The 23,308-nt window shown below is 35.7% G+C and overlaps 1 protein-coding gene across 1 annotated transcript; it reads right to left on the reverse strand.

Moving 5' to 3' along the window:
• Positions 1-488: 488 nt before the first annotated feature.
• LOC149411638 (ABC transporter G family member 20-like) lies at positions 489-23,245 on the reverse strand. The gene is made up of 11 exons (XM_089646708.1): positions 23,067-23,245; positions 21,222-21,423; positions 20,321-20,456; positions 19,085-19,368; positions 17,936-18,001; positions 16,075-16,230; positions 13,677-13,917; positions 12,371-12,492; positions 4,304-4,452; positions 1,319-1,563; positions 489-811 (listed from the first exon to the last, which is right to left on the reverse strand). Exons 1-11 carry the CDS (start codon positions 23,228-23,230, stop codon positions 489-491), a joined length of 2,088 nt encoding a protein of 695 aa, XP_089502834.1. The 5' UTR covers positions 23,231-23,245.
• Between the last annotated feature and the right edge of the window lie 63 nt (positions 23,246-23,308).

Here is a 23,308-nt window from a genome sequence, read left to right on the forward strand (position 1 = left end):
TTTCTTGCACGGATAATAAATCTAGAGAAAAATGCATGTTTTGGCAAAGGACATTAAAAGTTGTCAATTTTGGAGGAATATTGTAAAAATGTGATATTTGAAAAAATATCGTCAAATTGATCAATTGGGAATTTGTTCACAGGAGTCGAAAAATTTGGTGACGAGAATTTTATTTGAAATTTGTATAAATCACACTTCTAGCTGATATTTTTTCCTAAAAAATATTTATGTATAGTTTTTTTTTTACTGGAGGTTCAAACAGATGTCAAATATATAAGTAATAAAAATGATATATAAATAAATTGGCCTAGGTACCTACAAATTATAAAAATGCCAATTGTATGAACATACTATTTAGTAGATTGTCAGCATTATAATTAGGTTATAAAATATATAATAAGTAATAATAATTGAGCCATCACAAACAAGGTAATAATCATAAATATCAATGTATATATCTGGTGCCGGATGAAGGCCTCAAAACTAAACTACCCCTTCTTTATCTTGAAAACCATCAGTGTAATAACCAGAAACGCCACAGTCCAAACAACCGTGGTGATGAAGCCACAGTAGACCTCAGGAACAGTGAAACCATGGCCTCTAGTGAGGATGGATCTGAGGGAGGTGTTAGCCATGGTGAAGGGGAGGAATTGGGCCACCACCCTCAGCCATTGGGGTATCCCCTCGAAGGGCCAGATGACTCCGCCCAGCATGAGGGTTGGGAAGAAGGATCCGAGAGCCAGCTCGATGCAGTTCATATCATTTTTGCAGATGGCTGAGATTAAAAATCCAAAAGACATGCCACAGAGCCCTGGAAATAGAAAATATTTTTATTTTTTGAATAACCTCTAAATTGTAATGTTTTATCATTGAAGACAATATTAGCGACTCTCAAACGAAAATTTGATACAGATAATCAGAAAAATATTTGGTCCAATCTAGGAATTGAACCCAAGACTTGTCTGGGATTTGCTCTATCACTGAGCTAATTCGACCATATCGCTAATATTGTCTTTGATGATTGAATACCAGAAATATATTTATTGTTGTGATAGTTAGAGCTATGTAGCATAGATTGCTCTAGTGTGAGTAGAGTACATAGAGTTATCTAAGAGATATGTATAAAATAATATTTTAATATCAAACGTGAACATTGTGGACAAAAGCTTACCGCATATATATTTACCTTAAAACGTCTAAAAATTTAACAAAATACGAAATTTAGAAAACCTAATTTAGAAAATTTTTTTTTTAGGGAATCTGCAAGAAAACTGTCATTTATCTCGTTTCTACAATAAAGATATTTCAAAGAACCAACCTTGAAGAACGGTCAGCACAGTAACCAATAATAAACTGCCTCTACTAGACACCCCAAACACAGGAAACATGAAGATGACCACCAGTAAAGTTTGTATTAGGATGGTGAGACATTGTGAGACCACGTGGGAGGCTAACACCTCCCATGCAGTAACCCCCGCCACGATGGATCGATCAAGCAAACCCTCGTTGCGTTCCTTCATCAGGGCGGATGATGTTAATGCCACGGCCAGGAAGAAGGAAATCCTGGAATCGTAAATACACATGTAAAGGTTTGGAGGTTTCAACGACGCTTTTCAGCCAGTTTTTGCTTTGGATCAAATTAGGATAAGTCGTGAAGCATAACATCATGATTGTTATGCTTCACGAACCAACTGAGAATCTGCCTTTAAAACTCTAAGCTCTATTTATTTTATAATCACTACAAATAAATGTAAATTGCATAAAAAAATCGCTTGATACAAGGAGTCTAGAAGTGTTTGATTTAAGAAAGTAGTTTTTATTTGTTTTGTGAATAATTTTATAAGAAAAAAAAAGATAATCAAGGGAAACAGTATTTTTAAAAAGTTGTTTCATTTATGCGTTGAAAATGTTCCAATTAAAAAAATGTATATAGTAGGTAGTTTACGCTCATGCTTTTTTTATAACGTAATTAACAAATTTATTTGAATTTTAATCGAACTCAACTGTAGGAAAAGTTTAAATCACATTGAATATGTTTTTGCTGCTGTAAACCATCAATTAGACCAGATAATAAATTCAAAATAAATTTTAAGAGGAAGCTACAAGCCAAAAATGTGTATATTCTTGGTATACCTTATAATGTAGGTAATAGGCATTAAAACGTTCGATTTCAAGCAAAAAACTGATTTTTATTTATTTTCTAAATAATTTTAATAATAAAGCAAAAAAGTTAATCAAGTGAAACTGTCACAGATAATCTTAGCTATAATAATGTATTTTTAAAAAGTTTTTTTCCTTTATGCCTTCATACATTTCTATTGGAATTTTTAATTTTTTATTAGCTTACATTTTTATTTTTTATTTAGTAATTTATTTTTTTATTTGTATTCTACTCAAGCGAAGGGATAGGAAAACCTCCAATTTATCTAAAGCATATTTTTTGGTATTCATAATGTTCACCAATTCCTTATAAAGATTAATCAAAATAGTGATTTGGCATTAAGCTTTGCCTTAAGCAAGATAAAATGTAATAATATGTAAGTTATAATTAGTAATTTGCAAACTTGAATAATGTACAACTAACCAAAATATATTAAAAAATAATACAAACCGATTCGTAGTAAAGATTAATTGAAAATACCGATTTCACTAATCGTTAGGGCCTCTGCAAGCAGTACTTTTTCGTTTAAGGCGATGCACTACGTCGTGTAATACTTTGAATCGAGCCGCTATGAACCTTACGTAGATGGCGATAAGGCTTAAATTCAAGCTTAACATCATCCACCTGTTTTGATTTATGCAAGAAAAAAACATGGCCAAAAAGTGACTTTTATTTTATTTTGTGGATGTTCAGGCACAAATATTTAAATGTTTTTCGATAATTTTATCAATAACTTAATTTCCCACATTATTCAATAAAACCATAACCGAAAATGGGTTCGTAAATTGGAGATTTTGAACTTTGAAACAGTTTTCATAGGCCTTATACATTATTTTTTCTGGGCTTATAAAAAGACTTATCTAAAAAATACTCAATTATTTCAGAGGCCAGGATGTATTCTATTCGCAGTATTTAATTAAAGCATCTGAAACATTTCTAGGCGACCAAATTTTCAAACCAAAAACACATGATTTTGCATTACTACTTAGCGCATCGCCTTAAACGAAATTTTATTTAAACATTGCACGTGTTTCAATGAAAAAATATTAATTTGTAACGATTATGAAAAAACCCTCAAATTACTGGACTTTTTCGAGCTCTGTGGGGTTGGTTTACTGCCGTTTTCTCTGCTTCTATGGAACCAAATCAACAGAATCTTTGGATTTGTGATAATTGACTAGTGATTTTTAAGATATATAAATTATACACTTAATACTAATTTTGAAAATATAAACTATAACTGTCTAATTAAAAATTGCTATAAAATAGTTATTATTCAACATTTTGTTTCCTATAGCCTGATTGTACATTTATGTTGTAGATATAAAGTCTGTGAAAGTCAGTTGGCCGCCCGACGTGCCGTGTATGTACGATGAGCGGAGACCGTGTAACGTATTTACTCCATACAATAGAATGACTCCCATAGATATAAAGTCTGTGAAAGTCAGTTGGCCGCCCGACGTGCCGTGTATGTACGATTAGCGGATACCGTGTAACGTATTTAGTCCTTACAATAGAATGACTCCAGTAGACATAAAGTCTGTGAAAGTCAGTTGGCCTCCCGACGTGCCGTGTATGTACGATTAGCGGATACCGTGTAACGTATTTAGTCCTTACAATAGAATGACTACAGTAGACATAAAGTCTGTGAAAGTCAGTTGGCCGCCCGACGTGCCGTGTATGTACGATTAGCGGATACCGTGTAACGTATTTAGTCCTTACAATAGAATGACTAAAGTAGACATAAAGTCTGTGAAAGTCAGTTGGCCGCCCGACGTGCCGTGTATGTACGATTAGCGGATACCGTGTAACGTATTTAGTCCTTACAATAGAATGACTACAGTAGACATAAAGTCTGTGAAAGTCAGTTGGCCGCCCGACGTGCCGTGTATGTACGATTAGCGGATACCGTGTAACGTATTTAGTCCTTACAATAGAATGACAACAGTAGACATAAAGTCTGTGAAAGTCAGTTGGCCGCCTTACGTGCCGTGTATTTACGATTAGCCGAGACCGTGTAACGTATTTAATCCTTACAATAGAATTACTCCAGTAGATATAAAGTCTGTGAAAGTCAATTGGCCGCCTGACGTGCCGTGTATGTACGATTAGCGGATACCGTGTAACGTATTTAGTCCTTACAATAGAATGACTCCAGAAGCCATGAAGTCTGTGAATGTCAATTCGCCGCCCCCAAAAATGGGATTTGTGAAGTTGAGAACGGGTGTTAAAGGTGAAAGGGTATCATTTGATTCCAACCGCTTTGCTTTTCCGCATTGTTCATATCGCTCCTGCAATAAAATCAAATTAACACAATTAATACCCAATTTTATTTATAAATACATTTATATTCCACCACGGTTCGATAACTTTTGTAAGTGACTGCCAGAAGTCATTAAGTGACATTTTGTCAAAACTGAGTAAGAAGTCACAATCTAACCATTTTTTCATACTTTATACATTAAAGATAAACTGTGACAAACCACGCTAATTGTCGTGGCTTTAAAACAAAAAAGTTAAATTCCCACATAAAAGCAGTTGTAATAGATTAATAACCCAATCCTGTCTGATTACGTCTAAAAGGGATCCAAATGATAATCTAGTCTCCTTCAACGGAAGCAATCTTCCGAACAGGCCTTCCATTGATATGCTTGGTTGCATTGGATGGGGTGGAACAGGATTAACAATATTATACCCGCTACTGAAGGCACAGAAATCCATTCTACGCGTCATTATGAAGAAACCCTTCAGATACTCGAGCGACGCTCTCTTCAAGGAGTTTAATGTGCTTGATGTTCGACAGTGTTACATAAAAAAAATAACAATCTGCGTCCACAAAAATAAAAACAAAACGATAACAGTCGATCATAATCATCACACCAGAAGTAAGAGCAGAAACGACCTTTCTATTCCAACTAGCAATACTGCGGCTTATCAAAAAGTTTTCTCATACCTGGGACCAAAAATATACAACAAAATCCCCTCTCAATTTAAACTATGTGAATTATCAGCCTTCGGTACTAAAATTACTAAATGGTTATTAGACTTAGGTAGGACAGATTCCGAAAAATTATTTAAAAACGTAGTCTGAGTTGATTTCCTCGATTTTGTATTTTGTATTTACCTAAAAAATATTTTTTTTATTTTTCTTTCTTACATTGATATATTATATTTTTATTTTATATTTTACATGTACCTATCTGGATTTTATTGTTCATTACTGCTAAATTGTATTTTCCTAAAAAAATATTTTCTTTCTATTTTTCTTTCTTACATTTATATGTTATATTTTAATTTTATTTTATATTTTACATGTACCTACCTGGAATTATGTACACGCAACCTGCCAATTTGACTGTCCTAAAACGGGAAACTTCCTAGTTGGACAGTCAAAGCTTCCTTTTATATTTGTATATCTTGTATGTAATAAATGTAATAAAAAATAAATAAAAAAAAAACTATAAGTGACCAGCTCAGGTACGGGGGCTCCATCGAAGCTAGAGTAAAGTTGGCCTCTCAGAAGCTGGGCGTACTGTACAGGGCCCGCAGATACTTTAATAGTACACAACTGCTCACCCTGTACAAATCGCAAGTGCGCCCTACTGTCGAATTTGGCAGCCATCTCTGGTCTGGAGCCCCAAAATACCTGAAAAAAACCCTTGACTCTGTGCAGAAACGGGCGGTCCGTTTGATAGATTCCCCAATCTTAACAAACGGACTGCAATCTTTAGAGCACAGGCGTCAGGTAGGTATGCTGTCCTTGTTCTATCGGTATTACAATGGAAGATGCTCTGAAGAACTAGCGTCATTGATCCCTTCGGCACCGGTGCGTAGTCGGGATACACGCCAAACGCGCGCCCAACATTTGTACACAGTTGACACTTGTCACATGAGAACGGGTCGCTTCTACGATTCGTTCTTAAGTGGACTCCTGCGGAAGATGAGAGAGGATTTACATTAGTAACTAGAAAACCCAAACGCAACTTGAGAGGAAAAGCAACCTCAACTACACTGAAGTCGGCAGATTTAATTACGTCTATTTATATTTCAAGGTTTACCTTGGAAACTACCGAGGACGACGTAAAGACCTACCTTGTAGATAATGGTTTCGAAAATACTAAGATCGAAAAAATTAAGCCTTACCGTCCCACGCCATTTAACACCTTTAAACTTTCTGTAAAAGCAACTGAGGGACCGAAATACCTGGTGGAAGAACTATGGCCGGAAGGAATTGTATTCCGTAAATATATAGAATCGCGTGCATCAACCAAAGATCAAAATGACAACCGATAAATTAAGAATTATTTCGATTAATTGCAGATCGGTCCGTAGCTCCGAAAAATTTATTCACGATCTCTGCGAATCATATGACATTATACTACTCCAAGAAACATGGCTACTCCCAACCGAGATTGAATTTTTGTCAAATATTCACCCGCACTTCAATAGCTTGGGCACCTCTGCCGTCAATATAGCTAACGGTCCCCTGCTAGGTAGACCGTACGGCGGAGTTGGAATAATTTACAAGAAAAATTTAAGGGTTACCACAATCCCGATGGACAATTGTCGTATGGCCGGAATCGAGGTGAGTCTGAATACTGAAAATTTAACCATCTTCACAATCTATATGCCGACTTGCTTAACTGACAACTTTGAGGAGTTTACCAACTGCCTGGCCTCCTTACAAACGATCATTGACGACAAAGATTATATCAATTCAATTATTATCGGAGACTTCAACGCTAATCCCGACTCACTCTTTGGAATAGAGCTAAAATCTTTTTGTCAAGAATTCGAATACATTTTTGCCGACACCGAAATTTTACCTGAGAATTCTTACACATACGTCAGTGACGCGCATAGTACTACCAGGTGGTTAGACCACTGTCTAGTTACGAAAAATATTTACAAACAAATTATCGAGATGAAAATACATTACCATGTTGATTGGACTGACCACCGACCCCTCGAACTAACGTTAAATACGAATGGAATAGTAACATCGGAAGTATTTTCATCTACATTAAGGGATCCAGCATTATGGAATCCGAAAAATAGACGTGATATCGGAATTTATAACTCATGTTCGCAAACTTATCTAGCTAAAATCAAACCAAAAAATACATTTCATGAGGACGGTGGCAACCCTGAACGTGCCAAAATAAAACACCTCTACGGATGTATAGTACAAGCATTACGATATAGTGCCGCTTGTATATTTAGAAATACTACTACACCAAAATATAAGCAAGTCTGTGGGTGGAATGAATTTGTTGCAGACAAATACGAAAAATCAAGACAAGCAATGCTCACCTGGATTGATAATGGGAGACCGCACAATGGTCCCATAGCGGAGGATAGAAGGACAAAGCGTGCCGCTTTCAAAACAGCTCTAAAACAATGCCAAAGGAATTCGACACAACTCCAGATGGATAAAATAGCAGCGGACTTAGACAATCGGGACTTCAAATCATTTTGGAATAAATCTAATAAAATGTTGAACATGCGTTCCAAAGTCTCTTGCAACATAAACGGAGAAACGAATCCTGAAGTAATCGCCAATATTTTCAAAAAACATTTCGCGACTACCACGCCGACCATCTCCTCAAACGAAACGCATTTGAATGCCTATGATGACATTGACCCTATAGTCACTGCAAACATGGTGAAAACCGCCATTAAAAACATGAAATCCGGAACATCAGCAGGACATGACGGCTTAAGTACCGAACACGTCAAACATGCAGGGGTAGCGATTCTGAAACTACTGGCAACATTGTTCACCGATATCATAAAGAGTGGTTATCTACCCAAAGACATGACAAAGACAATCATAATACCGATAATAAAATCTAAACTGACAGACATAACTTTACAGGAAAATTACAGACCGATATCCATCGCCACCGCCACCGCCAGAATATTTGAACGAGTTCTCTTAGATCAAGTCGGACTCCAATTGAAAACGAAAGACAATCAGATGGGTTTTAAAACAGGATGCTCCACGGACTCAGCCATATTCTGCGTAAAACGGACATTGGAATACTACAGGAAGAGAAAAACAACAACTTACGCATGCTTTCTGGACCTTAGTAAGGCCTTCGACAGAGTCTACCATCCATTATTGTGGACCAAACTAAAAGAAAGAGGTCTACCATGGAAAGTACTACGAATTCTCGACACATGGCACCGTCAACAAGAAAACTTCGTTAAATGGAAAGATGGTTTCTCAGAACCCTTTTTCTTAAAGAGTGGGGTCAGACAAGGAGGTTGTTTGTCCCCAGTACTGTTCAACATATATATGGATGAATTAACTCACAGGTTAAATAACGCTGGGGTAGGCTGCCATATTGGAGGAGAATGCATCAACAACGTGAGCTACGCAGACGATATGGTGCTGATGGCACCGTCAATAAGGGGACTAAGAATTCTCTTGAAGATCTGCGAAGAATACGCACTCGAAACAAACATGTTATATAACGCGAAAAAAACAGCACTGCTGGTCGTCAAATACAGAGAAGGACCAAAAAAGATTCCCCCAGCGTTTTTAAATGGAGAACCTCTCATAATAGTAGAAACAACGAAATATTTAGGGCATATCATCACCAACAACTTAACGGATGACAACGACATCGATAGACAGAGGCGAGCACTGAGCATAAAAAGTAACATGCTCAGTCGAAGATTTCGACTCTGCAGCCCGCAGGTGAAAAGGACGCTATTCTCAGCTTTCTGCACTACCTTGTATACTTGCGAGCTGTGGGCCAATTTCAAAAAGCGAACCATGGAAAGGCTTCGGATTCAATACAATAATGCCTACCGCATAATGTTCGGACTTCCAAGGCACTGCAGTGCCTCCTCGATGTTCATGGAGGGAAGAGTTCCCGGCTTTGCTGCCCTAATGAGATCCAGGGTAGCCGGAACGAGGGGAAGGATCAATAACTCCAGAAACATCCTCATCATCGAATCCCGCCAGACCTCAGGATCGAGCATCGAAAAACATTGGAGAAAAATATTGGCCCCCATAATTATCGCTCCGATGATAAGCTTACAAGATATTTAAATGTTTTATGTTAACACTCTCCATTCTATATAGTTCCTTTTACTTTTTCTTATATTTTATTTGCTCTATCAAACTTACATTTTAAATTATTTGTACTTAATTGTATCTCTGTATATAACATTGTAGTTATATTTTATGGATTGTGTGGGATTGCACTAACCTCCCCACATTCTGGAATAAACAATTATTTATTTATTTATTTAAGTTCAACAGCTCGGCTGTGGAACGAACTGCCGGCCTCTGTGTTTCCTCCCTCCTACAACATGGGACTCTTCAAGACCCATGTTCACTCCTTCCTCTCCACAAAAAGAGCCTCCACACAGCATCCCCAAAGATGACATAGGCCCTGAGGGAAATTATTTTCTTCAGGGCCTCCTGTGTGGAGTAAATATAAAAAAAAAAAAAAAAAAAATAAAAGTGCATTTAAAAAAGTAGCTCAAAGTTTAATGTCGATTTTCTCAGAATCAAAATTTTGTTATTAAACGACTTCTGGCAGTAAGCCGACGATGTCTATATAATTACAATGTTGTTATTAAACGACTTCTGGCAGTAAGCCGACGATGTCTATATAATTACAATGTTGTTATTAAACGACTTCTGGCAGTAAGCCGACGATGTCTATATAATTACAATGTTGTTATTAAACGACTTCTGGCAGTAAGCCGACGATGTCTATATAATTACAATGTTGTTATTAAACGACTTCTGGCAGTAAGCCGACGATGTCTATATAATTACAATGTTGTTATTAAACGACTTCTGGCAGTAAGCCGACGATGTCTATATAATTACAATGTTGTTATTAAACGACTTCTGGCAGTAAGCCGACGATGTCTATATAATTACAATGTTGTTATTAAACGACTTCTGGCAGTAAGCCGACGATGTCTATATAATTACAATGTTGTTATTAAACGACTTCTGGCAGTAAGCCGACGATGTCTATATAATTACAATGTTGTTATTAAACGACTTCTGGCAGTAAGCCGACGATGTCTATATAATTACAATGTTGTTATTAAACGACTTCTGGCAGTAAGCCGACGATGTCTATATAATTACAATGAACACAGCAGACAGAATGGAAACATAAAAAATGACAAAGAAATAACAAAGAATAAATACTGATCATCCAATAAAGATGTACAACAAAACGCAAAGAAAAAACAATAAACCCCTTATAATAACGTGTTTTAAATTTTAGACAATTGATAAACCAACATTTAGCCTATATATATGCTTGTTTATTCGTTGTTTTTTTTTAATTTTTATATATATATATTTTTTAATATTATAGAAACAAACAGTATCTACATGATTTACAGAGATGAAACAATATACAGGAATAAGATACTTCATGTTGGGTACCTATCATATGTTTCCTTGTAATGTCTAAGTGGTATGTTTATTCCTTAATTACCAGGTGACTTGTGCAGTATATACTTGTAGGTGTGTAATGTATGTGAGGGTGTGTGTGTGTGTGTGTGAGGGTGCGTGTGTGTGTGTTCCGGTGTATGCATTTAAAATAAACATTACTATTTCTAAATAATAAAATTTTAATGACAAACGTGTAATTTTTTTTTCAAAACGCGAACTGCTTTTTAACTTAATTTTTTACTCCAATGATACAAAAATTGAGAGAACTTGATATTTCGAAAACACGGGGAATTTTTAAGAAAACTGTACCTTCATATTTTAAAAAAGTAAGAAATATTTTAATCATTCATTCATATTAGTACGATTTTATTAATGGATTCCAGTATAAATATTTGAGATAATCTAAAAAGAATTATTATTTCTTTTTAGATAGAAAAAAAGATAAAAATACTTACATAAAATATGGACGCCCGGTCATATATGACCCTCAAACGCTGGAGGAGTTAAGGTCCTTAGTATGCAAGACGACAAAATAAGATACAATAAACTTTGGATCAAGTAAAGTCAAGTGAAAACAAGATATTGTACAAATTTATAAAGGATTTATCGATAATGTTGATAACTTGTCATCGTTCCCGAGTACGTCTGCGGATTGCCAACGTATAGGGAAAAAAATTAGCTATTGCTGATTTATTAAAATGCGGTTTAAAACGGGATTTCAGGCAGTTTCCTACTAACCGCATAACACCTGCATTTGTCCTGATAATACAGTGACGAAATGCGAACTTATTAGAATTTTTATGAACACATTCGTGTTTTACTGAAAGTTTATCGGGAAACCTATCAATTCATTCGTTAAAAGCCTGCAATACCATTTTTAACCGGATTACGAATAATTTTAAGAGATTCTTAATAGATTGGCAGTATTTCAGTAGGTTTTCTCCAATTACAAACAACAGTACATGCTCAATGAATTAAGAACACATAGTCGTTGTGAAATGTTGTTGGTTCGTTGGCTATCTGCAGTCATGCTCGAGAACTATGATAAGTTACAGAAAATATCGATAATACCTTTATCAATCGACTGTGCTATATATCTTGCCCATACAGTGAATGCTATACTTTTTATAGTCGAAACATTCGCACAAGAGGTTGGGGATGCACTACGTCGTTTAATATTTTAAATTGAGCCGCTATCAATAACAACCCTTACGTAGATGGCGATAAGTTTTAAATTCCCGCTTAACACCATCCGCTTGTTTTGATTTATGCAAGAAAAAAACATGGCCAAAAAGTGCCTTTTATTTTATTTTGTGGATGTTCAGACATAAATATTTAATTTTTTTCCATCATTTTATAAATAACTTAATTTGCCACATTATACAATAAAATCATAATCAAAAATGGGTTCGTAAGTAGGAGATTTTGAACGTTAACGCAGTTTTCATAGGCCTATACATTATTTTTTTCTGGGCTTATAAAAATACTCGACTATTTCAAAGGTGTATTCTACTCGCAGTATTTAATTAAAGCATCTGAAACATTTCTAGGCGACCAAATTTTCAAACCAAAAACACATGATTTTGCATTAATACGTGCATCGCCTTAAGTTGGTTCTTTGGAAAGGAATATGGAAAGTTTCGGGGTTTATTAGTAGACGGTAATTGATTTTGATTGTGTTCAAGAGAGAAGATTTTACATGGTTATTTACAATTTTGAAAAGAATTTTTTCACGACGATAGTATTTTGTTTGATTGTAAAATATTTACCGCTAAAAATATTTGAAGAGCTTTTTGAAACTCTACGGCCAGGGTGACTCCGATGTGCATGTTGGAAAGATCAAGCCAAACATCAATCTCGGACTCATCATCAGGTAAGGGTCTCCTCAGCCCTGTAAAAATAATAATTTTCAAATTATTAATAAAAAAGTCGTTCTGATTAGGTAACTCATAATACGAATCACAACTTCATAAGAGGAGTAATTCGATAAAACGGATCACATACAATGTTGGCCTGGTGACATTCCATACGTCTTCTGATACATAAAAAGACCCTCCACCCAGCATCCCCACACATTAGGCTTTTTTGTGTGTGACCACGCAAGCGTCCCAACTACTCCCAATCTTCTGGAGCCATCACCAAGTGGGGTATGTTGTGAGGCTGATAGTGTGGCAGGGAAGGAGATGGGGAAGAGGACACCTAGTTATTCAGATCCGGTCACCAAACCCAGTGAAAGCAAATTCAAACAAAGTTTGCATTCTGAATCGTTGTTTATCACTAGGGTGATGCTGAAAGTATCTACCACTCAGAAACGTACCGCAAATATACTATTTTTATAGGAAGAAATTATATGTAAAATTTACTTGATCACGCCGGGATTTAAACCCAAAATTCATAGCCAAAGATCACAACTAACAAATCAAAAAACTTTTTTATGATTTTTTAAAAATGGCATACTGGTTATTAAAAAAGCAAAGATCGATATAACATTGAAAGGGTCAAGAACCGGACCACTACATGTGGGGTTATTTTGATTACAATGACCTCCCCTATCACCCCACTTCGTTTGATCCACAGCTTATTGGACACTCTGTATAAGTTAAGGCGATGCATAGTAATGCAAAATCACGTTTTTTTGGTTTGAAAATTTGGTCGCCTAGAAATGTTTCAGACGCTTTAATAAAATATTGCGAGTAGAATACATCTTGGCCTTTGAAGTCTTTTTATAAGCCCAGAAAAAAATAATGTATAAGGCCTATGAAAACTACTTTAAAGTTAAAAATCTCCTACTTACGAACCCATTTCAGGTTATGATTTTATTGTATAATGTGGCAAATTAAGTTATTTATAAAATGATCGAAAAAAAATTAAATATTTATGCCTGAACATCCACAAAATAAAATAAAAGGCACTTTTTGGGCATGTTTTTTTCTTGCATAAATCAAAACAGGCGGATGGTGGTTAAGCGGGAATTTAAACCTTATCGCCATCTACGTAAGGGTTGTTATTGATAGCGGCTCAATTTAAAATATTACACGACGTAGTGCATCGTCTTAACCGTTATTTTTATAATACCTTCATGTGCCCTGAAAACCATATGATACGAAGTGCTGTTGGAGAAATATAGGACTCCCCACGCCTCTCCCCGCCTTACAGCTTCTTGCGCTAGGTCCACAGTGCTGAAGTCCACCTGTACTATTATCTCCCTGTCTAGATGGTCCAAATAATAGCAAGATAACATCTCGAACTGGCAGGGATACATCGGCTCACACACTCCACCGGCACCCCAGTTAGAAATTTCATCGTTCACAACTGCCTGAAAGATATTTATTTATTTATTTTATTTATATATATATATATATAAATTACAAACAACTGGGAAAGATTCCCGTTTCAGAACAGCCAAATTGTGTACTTAATACATAATATTCTTACAATGGAATGGCGATGCTGTCAAAACAAATTTTGAGAACATTGGTGATTGCATTCGAAGTGACAGGATGGTTTCTTTATCCTTGAAAGAATCGCAAAGATGTAATTTATTACCAGGGTCAATTTGGATAACATTAGTAATTGCATTCAGAACAGATGAATGGTTTCTTTTGGGACATCACAAGTCTGAGATTCTTTCCAGGGCATTTTGTGGAACATTTACAATTGTATAGTTAGAATTTCTATAATATATATAAATATATAACCTGAATTATGTTGATAAAAAAATAAGACACTTTTTTGACTCCCTGCCGACACAAGAAAAACATTACTAGTACCTTAAACAATGCGCACATGTACATACACTAATATACCACATATTAAAAAAAATCGTTTATCTGTATCTTTACCTGAAATCATTTCCTAGCCTGTACTCTCTAATGGAAATGGAATATACAAACACATCTACAGACAGACGTAATGCAAAACGGTCGAGTTAAAACACTACTTCTCTAAGCTCAGTCAATAGACGCTATTCTATAAAATAATAAAAATAATTTTATAAAACAGAAATAATGATTTATTTTATGTGCGTGAAATTGAACGAAAAATGCCGCGCACTTGTTCTCCTTGAGTGCATATTCGACACCCTAAAATACATATACAGGGTTTCCAATAAGAGGTGTTATTTTGATATTCAATCGTAAAAGATCAATGGTTTCATTGCTTGTGTGGCACGTAGCGCCGTCTTGTTGAAAGCAAACGTTGTCCAGATCAATACCATCCAATTCCGGCCATAAAAAAATTATTAATCATCTCTCGAAATCGCAATCCATTCACCGTAACTGTTGCTCCAGCCTCATTTTCGAAAAAGTAAGGTCCAACGACTCCGCCGGTCCATAAACCGCACCAAACAGTCACACGTTGAGGATAGAGAGGATTTTCAACAATGACTCTTGGGTTTTCCGAACCCCAGATGCGACAATTTTGTTTTTTGACGAAGTCACCGAGGTGGAAATGGTGGAAATGGAAATGGAAATCACTCAAGATGATTTGCATTTGATTCACTCAAGTGATTTTATAATAATTTCAATGCGTTGTTGAAGCGTGTATCGTTCCATTTTTATTAATGGCGTAGTTTCTACTTGTCAATTGTCAAAAAATGACAGCTTCAAAAGTGACATCTACCGAAATAGCGGGCTATTCAAAATAACACCTCTTATTGGAAAACCCTGCATAATTTCAATTCATGTATGAACTTTCTTCTTCCTATGGCGCTAATATATATATATATATTTTTTAATTATTATTTTTATGTGATTGAAATGGACAAGGCGAAAGCGGTGATTTTCTCAAAATTTTTAATTCCACTAGAGGCCTTCAAACGGAGTGAAATGCTTTGAGGAAACTACGACATCAGTCGTACATTGACTGCCGAAGAGCGCACATTGAAATAACCCTGACGACGCAGACCCTCCACAGAAAAGTAAAGTAATGTAAAGGCTTCAGCGCAGATCTTTATGGGACTTTTTTTTATGCAGGATCTGAATGTTCATTTTTAAACGAACCGCGTGGTGTAGCGATACTAAAAATGAGTGGATTGGATAAATTATAACACAATAAATTTGTACAAGTGTTTGATTAAATAGTGTAATAAAATATTCACTTTTTAAAATAAGACCAAACTTTTGTTTACCGATTTTGGATTGTAGATAAGTTTTTTTACGCAGCCAGCGATTGGCGTGCTATTGTAAAGGTAACTTGTATTTTTTATCTACGCGGACTGATTAGTGATATTATAATGCTAGTTGCCTGTATACCGTCAGATTCATTTATTGACAAATCACAGGAGGCTTCCCAGGTTCCTCGCAACTTGGTTTGTTTCTTTCCCTGATTGGTCTAGTAATCTATAGTTGAGTGAAATGTGGTGAGCGTATCGGGCAAAATGAAAGAGGCGTATATCCATACAACTTTCAGTTCAAGCGTAGTTATGAAATGAGCTGTGTGAAATGGGTTGAGTGAAAGAGGTGTTTTTTCTTACAATTTTCAGTCCCAATGGAGTCCTCCCCACGGAGAGGCAGAAAAGGACGACTTGACCAACGGGCAGGGCGTATATAAATAACATGGTGCTGAGGTTACGCCACATACTAAAGAAGTTCTTCAATAGTAGTGCCTTCATTTTTCCCTTCGACGGAAACTGGAATAAAAAAACGACAAATTAGTTCCAATTTTTTTTTTTTTTTATTTTTTTTTTTTCATACATCTATATATACGCCTAAAAAGGCTTTTACAATCTTAGAAAATGACAACAATTTTCTTTTGTTTTAAAATATTGGGTTGGTCGTGGAGGCGCTATTGCGTACCGAAATATGTTCGAAACGTTTTCCACTATTATCTTCTTAATTCTTCAAACAAACTAACTAACTAACCATCATATCAGTTCCCCGCAGGATTAGGTAGAGAGGACGGACCGCCACAGACTCTGTCTTAGCACCACACTCCCTGCCTCATTCACATTCATACATCATTATTTTGACTCTTGACATGGAATCTGACTTGCTTGATCGTGCCATGTCTTTATCAGGCATCGCCGACTGCTTCTGCTATTCACATTTGTGTCATATATTCTTCTTACATTTGTTTCTTCGTTCATTCGCTTTACATGCACAAAATACCTGAGCGTTCTTTTCTTAATCTTACACATTACGCTTACGTCAGTCTTGCATTTTTTTCGGATCTTAACATTTCTCACACGATCATACAAGGTTTCACCAGGAATCATATTTCTACATCATTTTGTTTCACAGAATTTGAACAATTCATCAAATTTAAAATTTGATTTTCAAGTTCTTTGAAGTTTCTATTCAAGTTCTGTAATTATTTCAGTTTTGTGAAACAATTGGTCAGTTATGATATTTATTTATTTATTTAATTTGGTACAATATTTTTTACATTTTAAGTTTTCCAGTAATGTAGGCCTCACTGGGTGGCTTGTCCGTGCTGAGGCCTTCATTTTATAATATGAAAATATAATCTACATAATACGTTTAAAGAGAAAATAATACATTTAAAATTAAAAATACATAATAATACATTTAAAATTAAAAAATAATAAATTGAAAATAATCTTGTGTGTTTGTGAGTGATGTGTGTTTATATTGGTTTTGTGTGTTACGTGTAGGTTTTGTTTTTATTTTATGCTATGACATTTTGGTAATATTGTCTTTTTTGTTCTTTAATCCATTTTGTAATTTTGTGTGTGAATTTAATTTATTTTCCTCAATTTTAATTTCAAATTTTAAACTGTTGAAAGCTTTTATAGCATGCTATTGGTAGTGTCTTTGTCCAAAGCTTGAATTTACTGTCGGAGTTTTTATGTTTTCTTTGTACGCTAGTCTAACTGGCCTGTTAGTGTTATTTTGTGTATGTTGAAAATTATTTATTTTGTCAAAAATGTAGTTTAGTAGTGTTTTAACGTATAATTGGCGTATATCTAGTACGTCACAGCTGTTGAATATTTGGTCTGTATCAGTCAGTCTATGTTTTTTTAGTATTACCTTTAAGATGGTTTTCTGTGCGGTTTCTATGTAATTGATAGCCGAGTTTGTTGCTCCTCCCCAAGCAATAATTCCATATTCTATTATTGATTGGCAAAGTGCAAAATATATCATTTTCAATTATAATAACAGAACTTGAATAAAACCTTCACAAACTCAAAAACGAACATTTAAATTTGATGAATTGCTCAAATTCTATAAAACATCCCATCCTTAGTCTAATAACAACAAAGTTTTGTAAATGACCCTTAAATTCAAATCAAATCCGAGTTAGTTCATTGAAATAGAGTTACAGACAGACACACACATTGATATATAAAAATATACAGGTTTGCTGATACTTACAGTTGAAAAGTTTTTCTTCCCCAATCCATTTTCACCAGATGCAGGTGAGAATATTTTTTTGTTTTTCTGGAGGAAAAAAAAATTATAAATGTGTTTTTAAAAATAAGGTACAGACATGCCTGATAGTTAAATTAATAATTCATGTAAGTATTTGTCTTTTGAACAGTGTAATTTTACATTTAAGATTTACTGTCATTTTGGCGTGGCGGAATAATACTCTGTCTGTCTGGAACACAATGCATTATCTAGGAAGACAAGTGATAAAAGACATTGGACAACCTTGAACACTCTTATGCCGAGTTCACACGAAGACAATACAATATTGTCCTCTCCCAGCTCCGTGAACATCCTCGACTGCGCAGGACAGAACAATGGGAAAAATATAACACGCGCATTACGAATGAGTTCGTGAAAAATATTAGGGATTTTATACCAAATTGTATTGTTCAATTTACGCGATATTTTTAAGCCGACATACGAGATCCAACTGCCGAGACTTTTGACTTTTAGAGCTCCGGGTAAAAAAGGCCCCTTTCTCTTTCATAATGAATTTATAATAATGTTTGTTGGAAAAATATGTATTTTAGGTTTGTTTTTAAATTTTTTTAATGGCACAGTCAAAGAACTGATTTTAGTGGCGGCTCGTGACTTTAGGGTGTACTAGAGTGCTAATATTACAAAAATGGCATTATTGATGTTGTTGTAGCCGAAAACGTTTTTTTTTAATTGTGTGAATATTCGACGGCCAAACTGAGATTTCCTGAAAATCTTTATACAAAATATCGAATTAAAAAAAATCATTTTGAACTAAACAACATCAACAGTGGTATGATTTGAGATTTTCACGGCCAAAAGGATTATAGTGATTTGTTTTCGGGGTATTATGCCGTGTTGCTTTCCCTCCTTCTTTAGCCAACGGTTCATGGACAACGTTTCACCCAATGATGGACAGCAACATCAACAATATCGAATTTTTCAAACTTAACACCCTTATCGCATTCGAAGTCACGAGCCGCGCTACTGTTTATTAGTATGATTACAAAACAGAACGTATATAGTCTTTGTTCAAGGTGTAACTAAAACAAAGTTTAACAGTTGGGTGGTGTTTTTTAAATTTATTAGTAAGGCTGTTAATGTTTAGGCACTTACCAAAATATAATTATTCACATTGTCTTCTTCTCTAGAGTTGCCATCATTCCTCAGGATTCTAACTTCCTCCACATTACCTTCTTCTCTCGGGTTGCCATTATTCTTCAGGATTCTAACTTGCTCCTCATTACCTTCTTCTCTGAGGTTCCCATTATTTCTCAGGAATCTAACTTCCTCCTCATTACCCTCTTCTCTAGGGTTGCCACCATTCCTCAGGATTCTAATTTCCTCCTCATTACCCTTTTTATGGTATTTTACCGATGCCAAATTATTGTTATCCTTTTCTGCAAAATATATATATATTTTTGTAGGAGTAATAAAGGTAAATAAAGAAAAAAATCACGAAAATACAAAATATTAAAAAAAAATATTCAGAATTTCGAACACTTCACAACAGTCCCAACTGCCTGAAGCCAGTGGAACTAAGGCAATCTCAAATCGGGTATGTTGTGAGGTTGAATGATGTAGGGAGGAGAAGAAGAAGGTGCAAGAAGGAAGATTGAGGGTTACCCGGTTATTCAGATCTTGTCACGAAACACGGCTAAAGTCATTTCGAGTAGCGTTTCGTTTCTGAATAGGGTATTTCACCAAGGCGATACTGAGAGTTTTTAGAAAGTAGGATTAATTATTAGAGGAAGTTATCCAGGATTTGAACCCATGACTGGAACCGAGTATCCTAACCGCTCGGTCAAGAAGGTCGCTATTCAGGGCAATTGATAAACATAATGTAAAAAGTTCTAAATAAACAAAAATATCTAAATATTCGCAGTCTTTGACGAGTTCTGACGTCACTCGAACCTATGTTACTAGCTGTCACTGCGAGAAAACCCACTGATTTTTATACGTATGACGTCACGCACTTAAAAATGAGCAGTTTGGACGTTTTGGATAAATAGTATACTGAAAATTTTTTAATCGGGTGGTTAACGTCGTCACCGATGAATCCAGAGTTCGCGGGTTCAAAATTCCGGCGTGCGCAAGTAAATACAAAATGATTTGTTTATTGTGTTATTTCACAACAAATAATATTATGTATTATAATTTAGGCATGTTTCGGAGAGTTAAATAGTTTCAGTATCACCCTGATGAAAACCTTCATCTAACTACCAGATCTAAATGGCCAAATACTTCTCATCCTTCCTCTCCCTCATCTTATTCGCCTCAGCACCATCTTCAGCCTTATGACGTACACGGTTGGGAGCAGTTGGTACTCTAGTGCGTAAAAGCTATGAAAACTTGTGGTTTTTAAAAATTTACCGCAATCTTTGGACAGTTTTAGGAACACTCCTTCCAAAGTTGAGAATCCGTGCTTCTGCATCAGGCTTCTAGGGTGTTCTTCAACTAACAACTTCCCGTGCCTCATTAGACCAATCTACAAAAAAATATCATTGTAAAAAAAAGGTTGTAAAAAATGTAACATTCAATCTGGTAGTATTATTACGTTAATGTCTGCCGTACACACTTGCATCCATAGGAATACTGGTAGAACAAGGACTGCACTCCTACCTGACGCTACTAACCGTTGTGTTCAAATTGTTTATAAATTGATAATATAGGGTTTTCCAATAAGAGGTGTTATGTGTATTTAATTCCGGCCATAAAATGATTTTTTATGGCCGGAATTGGATGGTATTGATCTGGACAACGTTTACTTTCCACAAGACGGAGCTACGTGCCACACAAGCAACGAAATCATTGATCTTTTACGGGAAAAGTTTCCGGACCGTGTTATCTCTCGAAGAGGTGATTACAATTGGCCACCGAGATCTTGTGGTTTAACACTTTGCGACTTCTTCCTTTGGGGCCACGTGAAAGAGAAGGTCTACGCCAACAGCCCAGCGTCGATTCAAGACCTCAAAGATGGAATTCGTGAGGCTATCGAGGACATAAGGCAGCCACTTTGCGATTTGGTTATGGAAAATTTCATGAAAAGGATATGGTCCTGTAGGCGTGATCGTGGTAGTCATTTGCCTGTGTTATTTTTTTTACTATTAACGGCATACGTTCCTCTTTCTAATGAAATAAACATTCGATCATTTAAATAAAAAAATGAATTTTTCTTTGAATATCAAAATAACACCTCTTATTGGAAAACCCTATATTTTTGTACCGTAAATCAATATATAAATAAAATCACCGTTTGAGCGTCCCTAGCTTCCTCAATGTAATGGGTGGTTATAAGAACTGTCCTGCCACTCTCCTTGACGATGTTCTCAAGGTGTTTCCAGATGGTGATCCTCAGGAGTGGATCCACTCCTACGGTGGGCTCATCGAGGATCAACAATTCAGGATCGTGTATGAGTGCCACCGCGAAGGATACACGTCGTTGTTGGCCACCGCTGAAGTGCCAAATAATAAATACAGGGTTTTCAATAAGAGGTGTTATTTTGAATAGCCCGCTATTTCGGTAGATGTTACTTTTGAAGCTGTCATTTTTTGACATTTGACAAGTAGAAACTACGCAATTGAAATTATTAAAATTCACTTGAGTGAATCAAATGCAAATCATCTTGAGTGATGAGGCCCATTTCCACCTCGGTGGTTTCGTCAACAAGCAAAATTGTCGCTTCTGGGACTCGAAAAACCCAAGAGTTATTGTTGAAAAGCCTCTTTATTCTCAACGTGTGACTGTTTGGTGCGGTTTATGGTCCGGCGGAGTCATTGGACCTTACTTTTTCGAAAATGAGGCTGGAGCAACAGTTACGGTGAATGGATTGCGCTATCGAGAGATGATTAATGATTTTTTATGGCCGGCATTGGATGGTATTAATCTAGACAACGTTTGCTTTCAACAAAACGGCGCTACGTGCCACACAAGCAACGAAACCATTGATCTTTTACGATTGAATATCAAAATAACACCTCTTATTGGAAAACCCATTAATGATAATAAAAACGAAGAAAAAAATAAGACTACATACTTTAACAAAGTGTCATTTTCAAAGTGTTAATTCATAGTAAATAAATTAATATAAATCAATACAAAACATGCCACGAAGTAGATACATGAATGCTAAACAGAGAATTTTCTATAAAATTATAATGATTATCTTAAAAGTTTTTAATAACTTACTTTAGAAACAAACTACATTGCAATAAAGACTTTCACACACACTATTCTAGACAGAAAGAAAACATTGGACTAGAAAGATTGAACAAATCAAAAACAGAGAATTGTTTACAATTGTTTGTATAAAGGCATCCAAATGTAAATTGTATAGCTAAGGCCTGGTACATCGGTCGGTCCGTTTCTTGGTCAGTATACTCGCTATGTGCGACATTTCTGGCTCAAATTTAAGTCTTGATAAGCAGCAGAATAGTTCATATTTTAGACGCCCTGAAGCTAATAGTCACATTGTCATGTAAAATTTTATCAGTATGAAATGTTATATTCATCGAGAGATGAGGAATGTCGGTTTTCAAAATAAAGCCATTCGCATTGCCCTAGGAGCTCCTAGTTGGATGAGGGTTTCTCAACTACACCGGGACTCTGAAGTTCCCCTCTTAAGTCTCGCGGAATCATTTTATGCGGGCCTCCCCACCCATGAAAACGCGTCCATCAACTGCCTCGCTCAGTACGATGAAAATCCAATCACTACTTATAAAAAACCTAAACAAATCCTCCGTAAACCTTAAATCCCCCCATATTGCAGCCATGTTACCTTGCAAAAATATTTTCCAAAAACAACCAAAATTAAATTAAAATAATCTTACAGCCAATATTTAAAATCATGATGAAAGAGAAACGGGCCTTTTTGGCCCGGAGCTCTGTATGCCAATATTTCATAAGTCATAAGGAATGTTGGTGTTATAAATTGATAATCAATCTAAAATTATCAGAATAGTTTGTTTTCAATGGTTACTTCTTAATAACTTCATGAATAGTCCAGCAAAACAAATGCATTTTCAGTATATTATACAATAGCAATATACTGACTGAGGTGGGAACATTGTGAATTGGGAAAATGCAGAATCGTCTAACCTTAGGTTTTTGATTAGTCTATTCTTGCTTGGCAGGTCGAGTAACTTGAGAAGGAACCGCAGTTTTACATTAATTTGCTCTGTAGTCATGCCATAAATCCACCCGAAATAAACCAAAGTCTCCCTAATGCTGAACTCCTTAAGTAGAGATAGCTCCTGGGGCATGTATCCAACCCGCTTCCCTGGCACTCCGGAATCTATAAAATTAATAAAAAACATCATTGTCTAGATATTAATTACAGG

The sequence above is a fragment of the Hesperophylax consimilis genome, chromosome 25 (assembly GCF_061612785.1).
Source record: "Hesperophylax consimilis isolate HC1 chromosome 25, BYU_Hcon_1.0, whole genome shotgun sequence".
Classification (NCBI taxonomy): domain Eukaryota; kingdom Metazoa; phylum Arthropoda; class Insecta; order Trichoptera; family Limnephilidae; genus Hesperophylax; species Hesperophylax consimilis.

Bases quoted from the DNA above. Each gene is read 5' to 3' on its own strand.
- LOC149411638 (XM_089646708.1), bottom strand. From the start codon at position 23,230: ATGCCCCAGGAGCTATCTCTACTTAAGGAGTTCAGCATTAGGGAGACT. The intron at 18,002-19,084 runs GTAAGTGCCTAA...TTTTTCCTCCAG, and splicing joins ATGTGAATAATTATATTTTG to AAAAACAAAAAAATATTCTC. The intron at 12,493-13,676 runs GTATTATAAAAA...TTATTTTTACAG, and splicing joins GGTTTTCAGGGCACATGAAG to GGCTGAGGAGACCCTTACCT.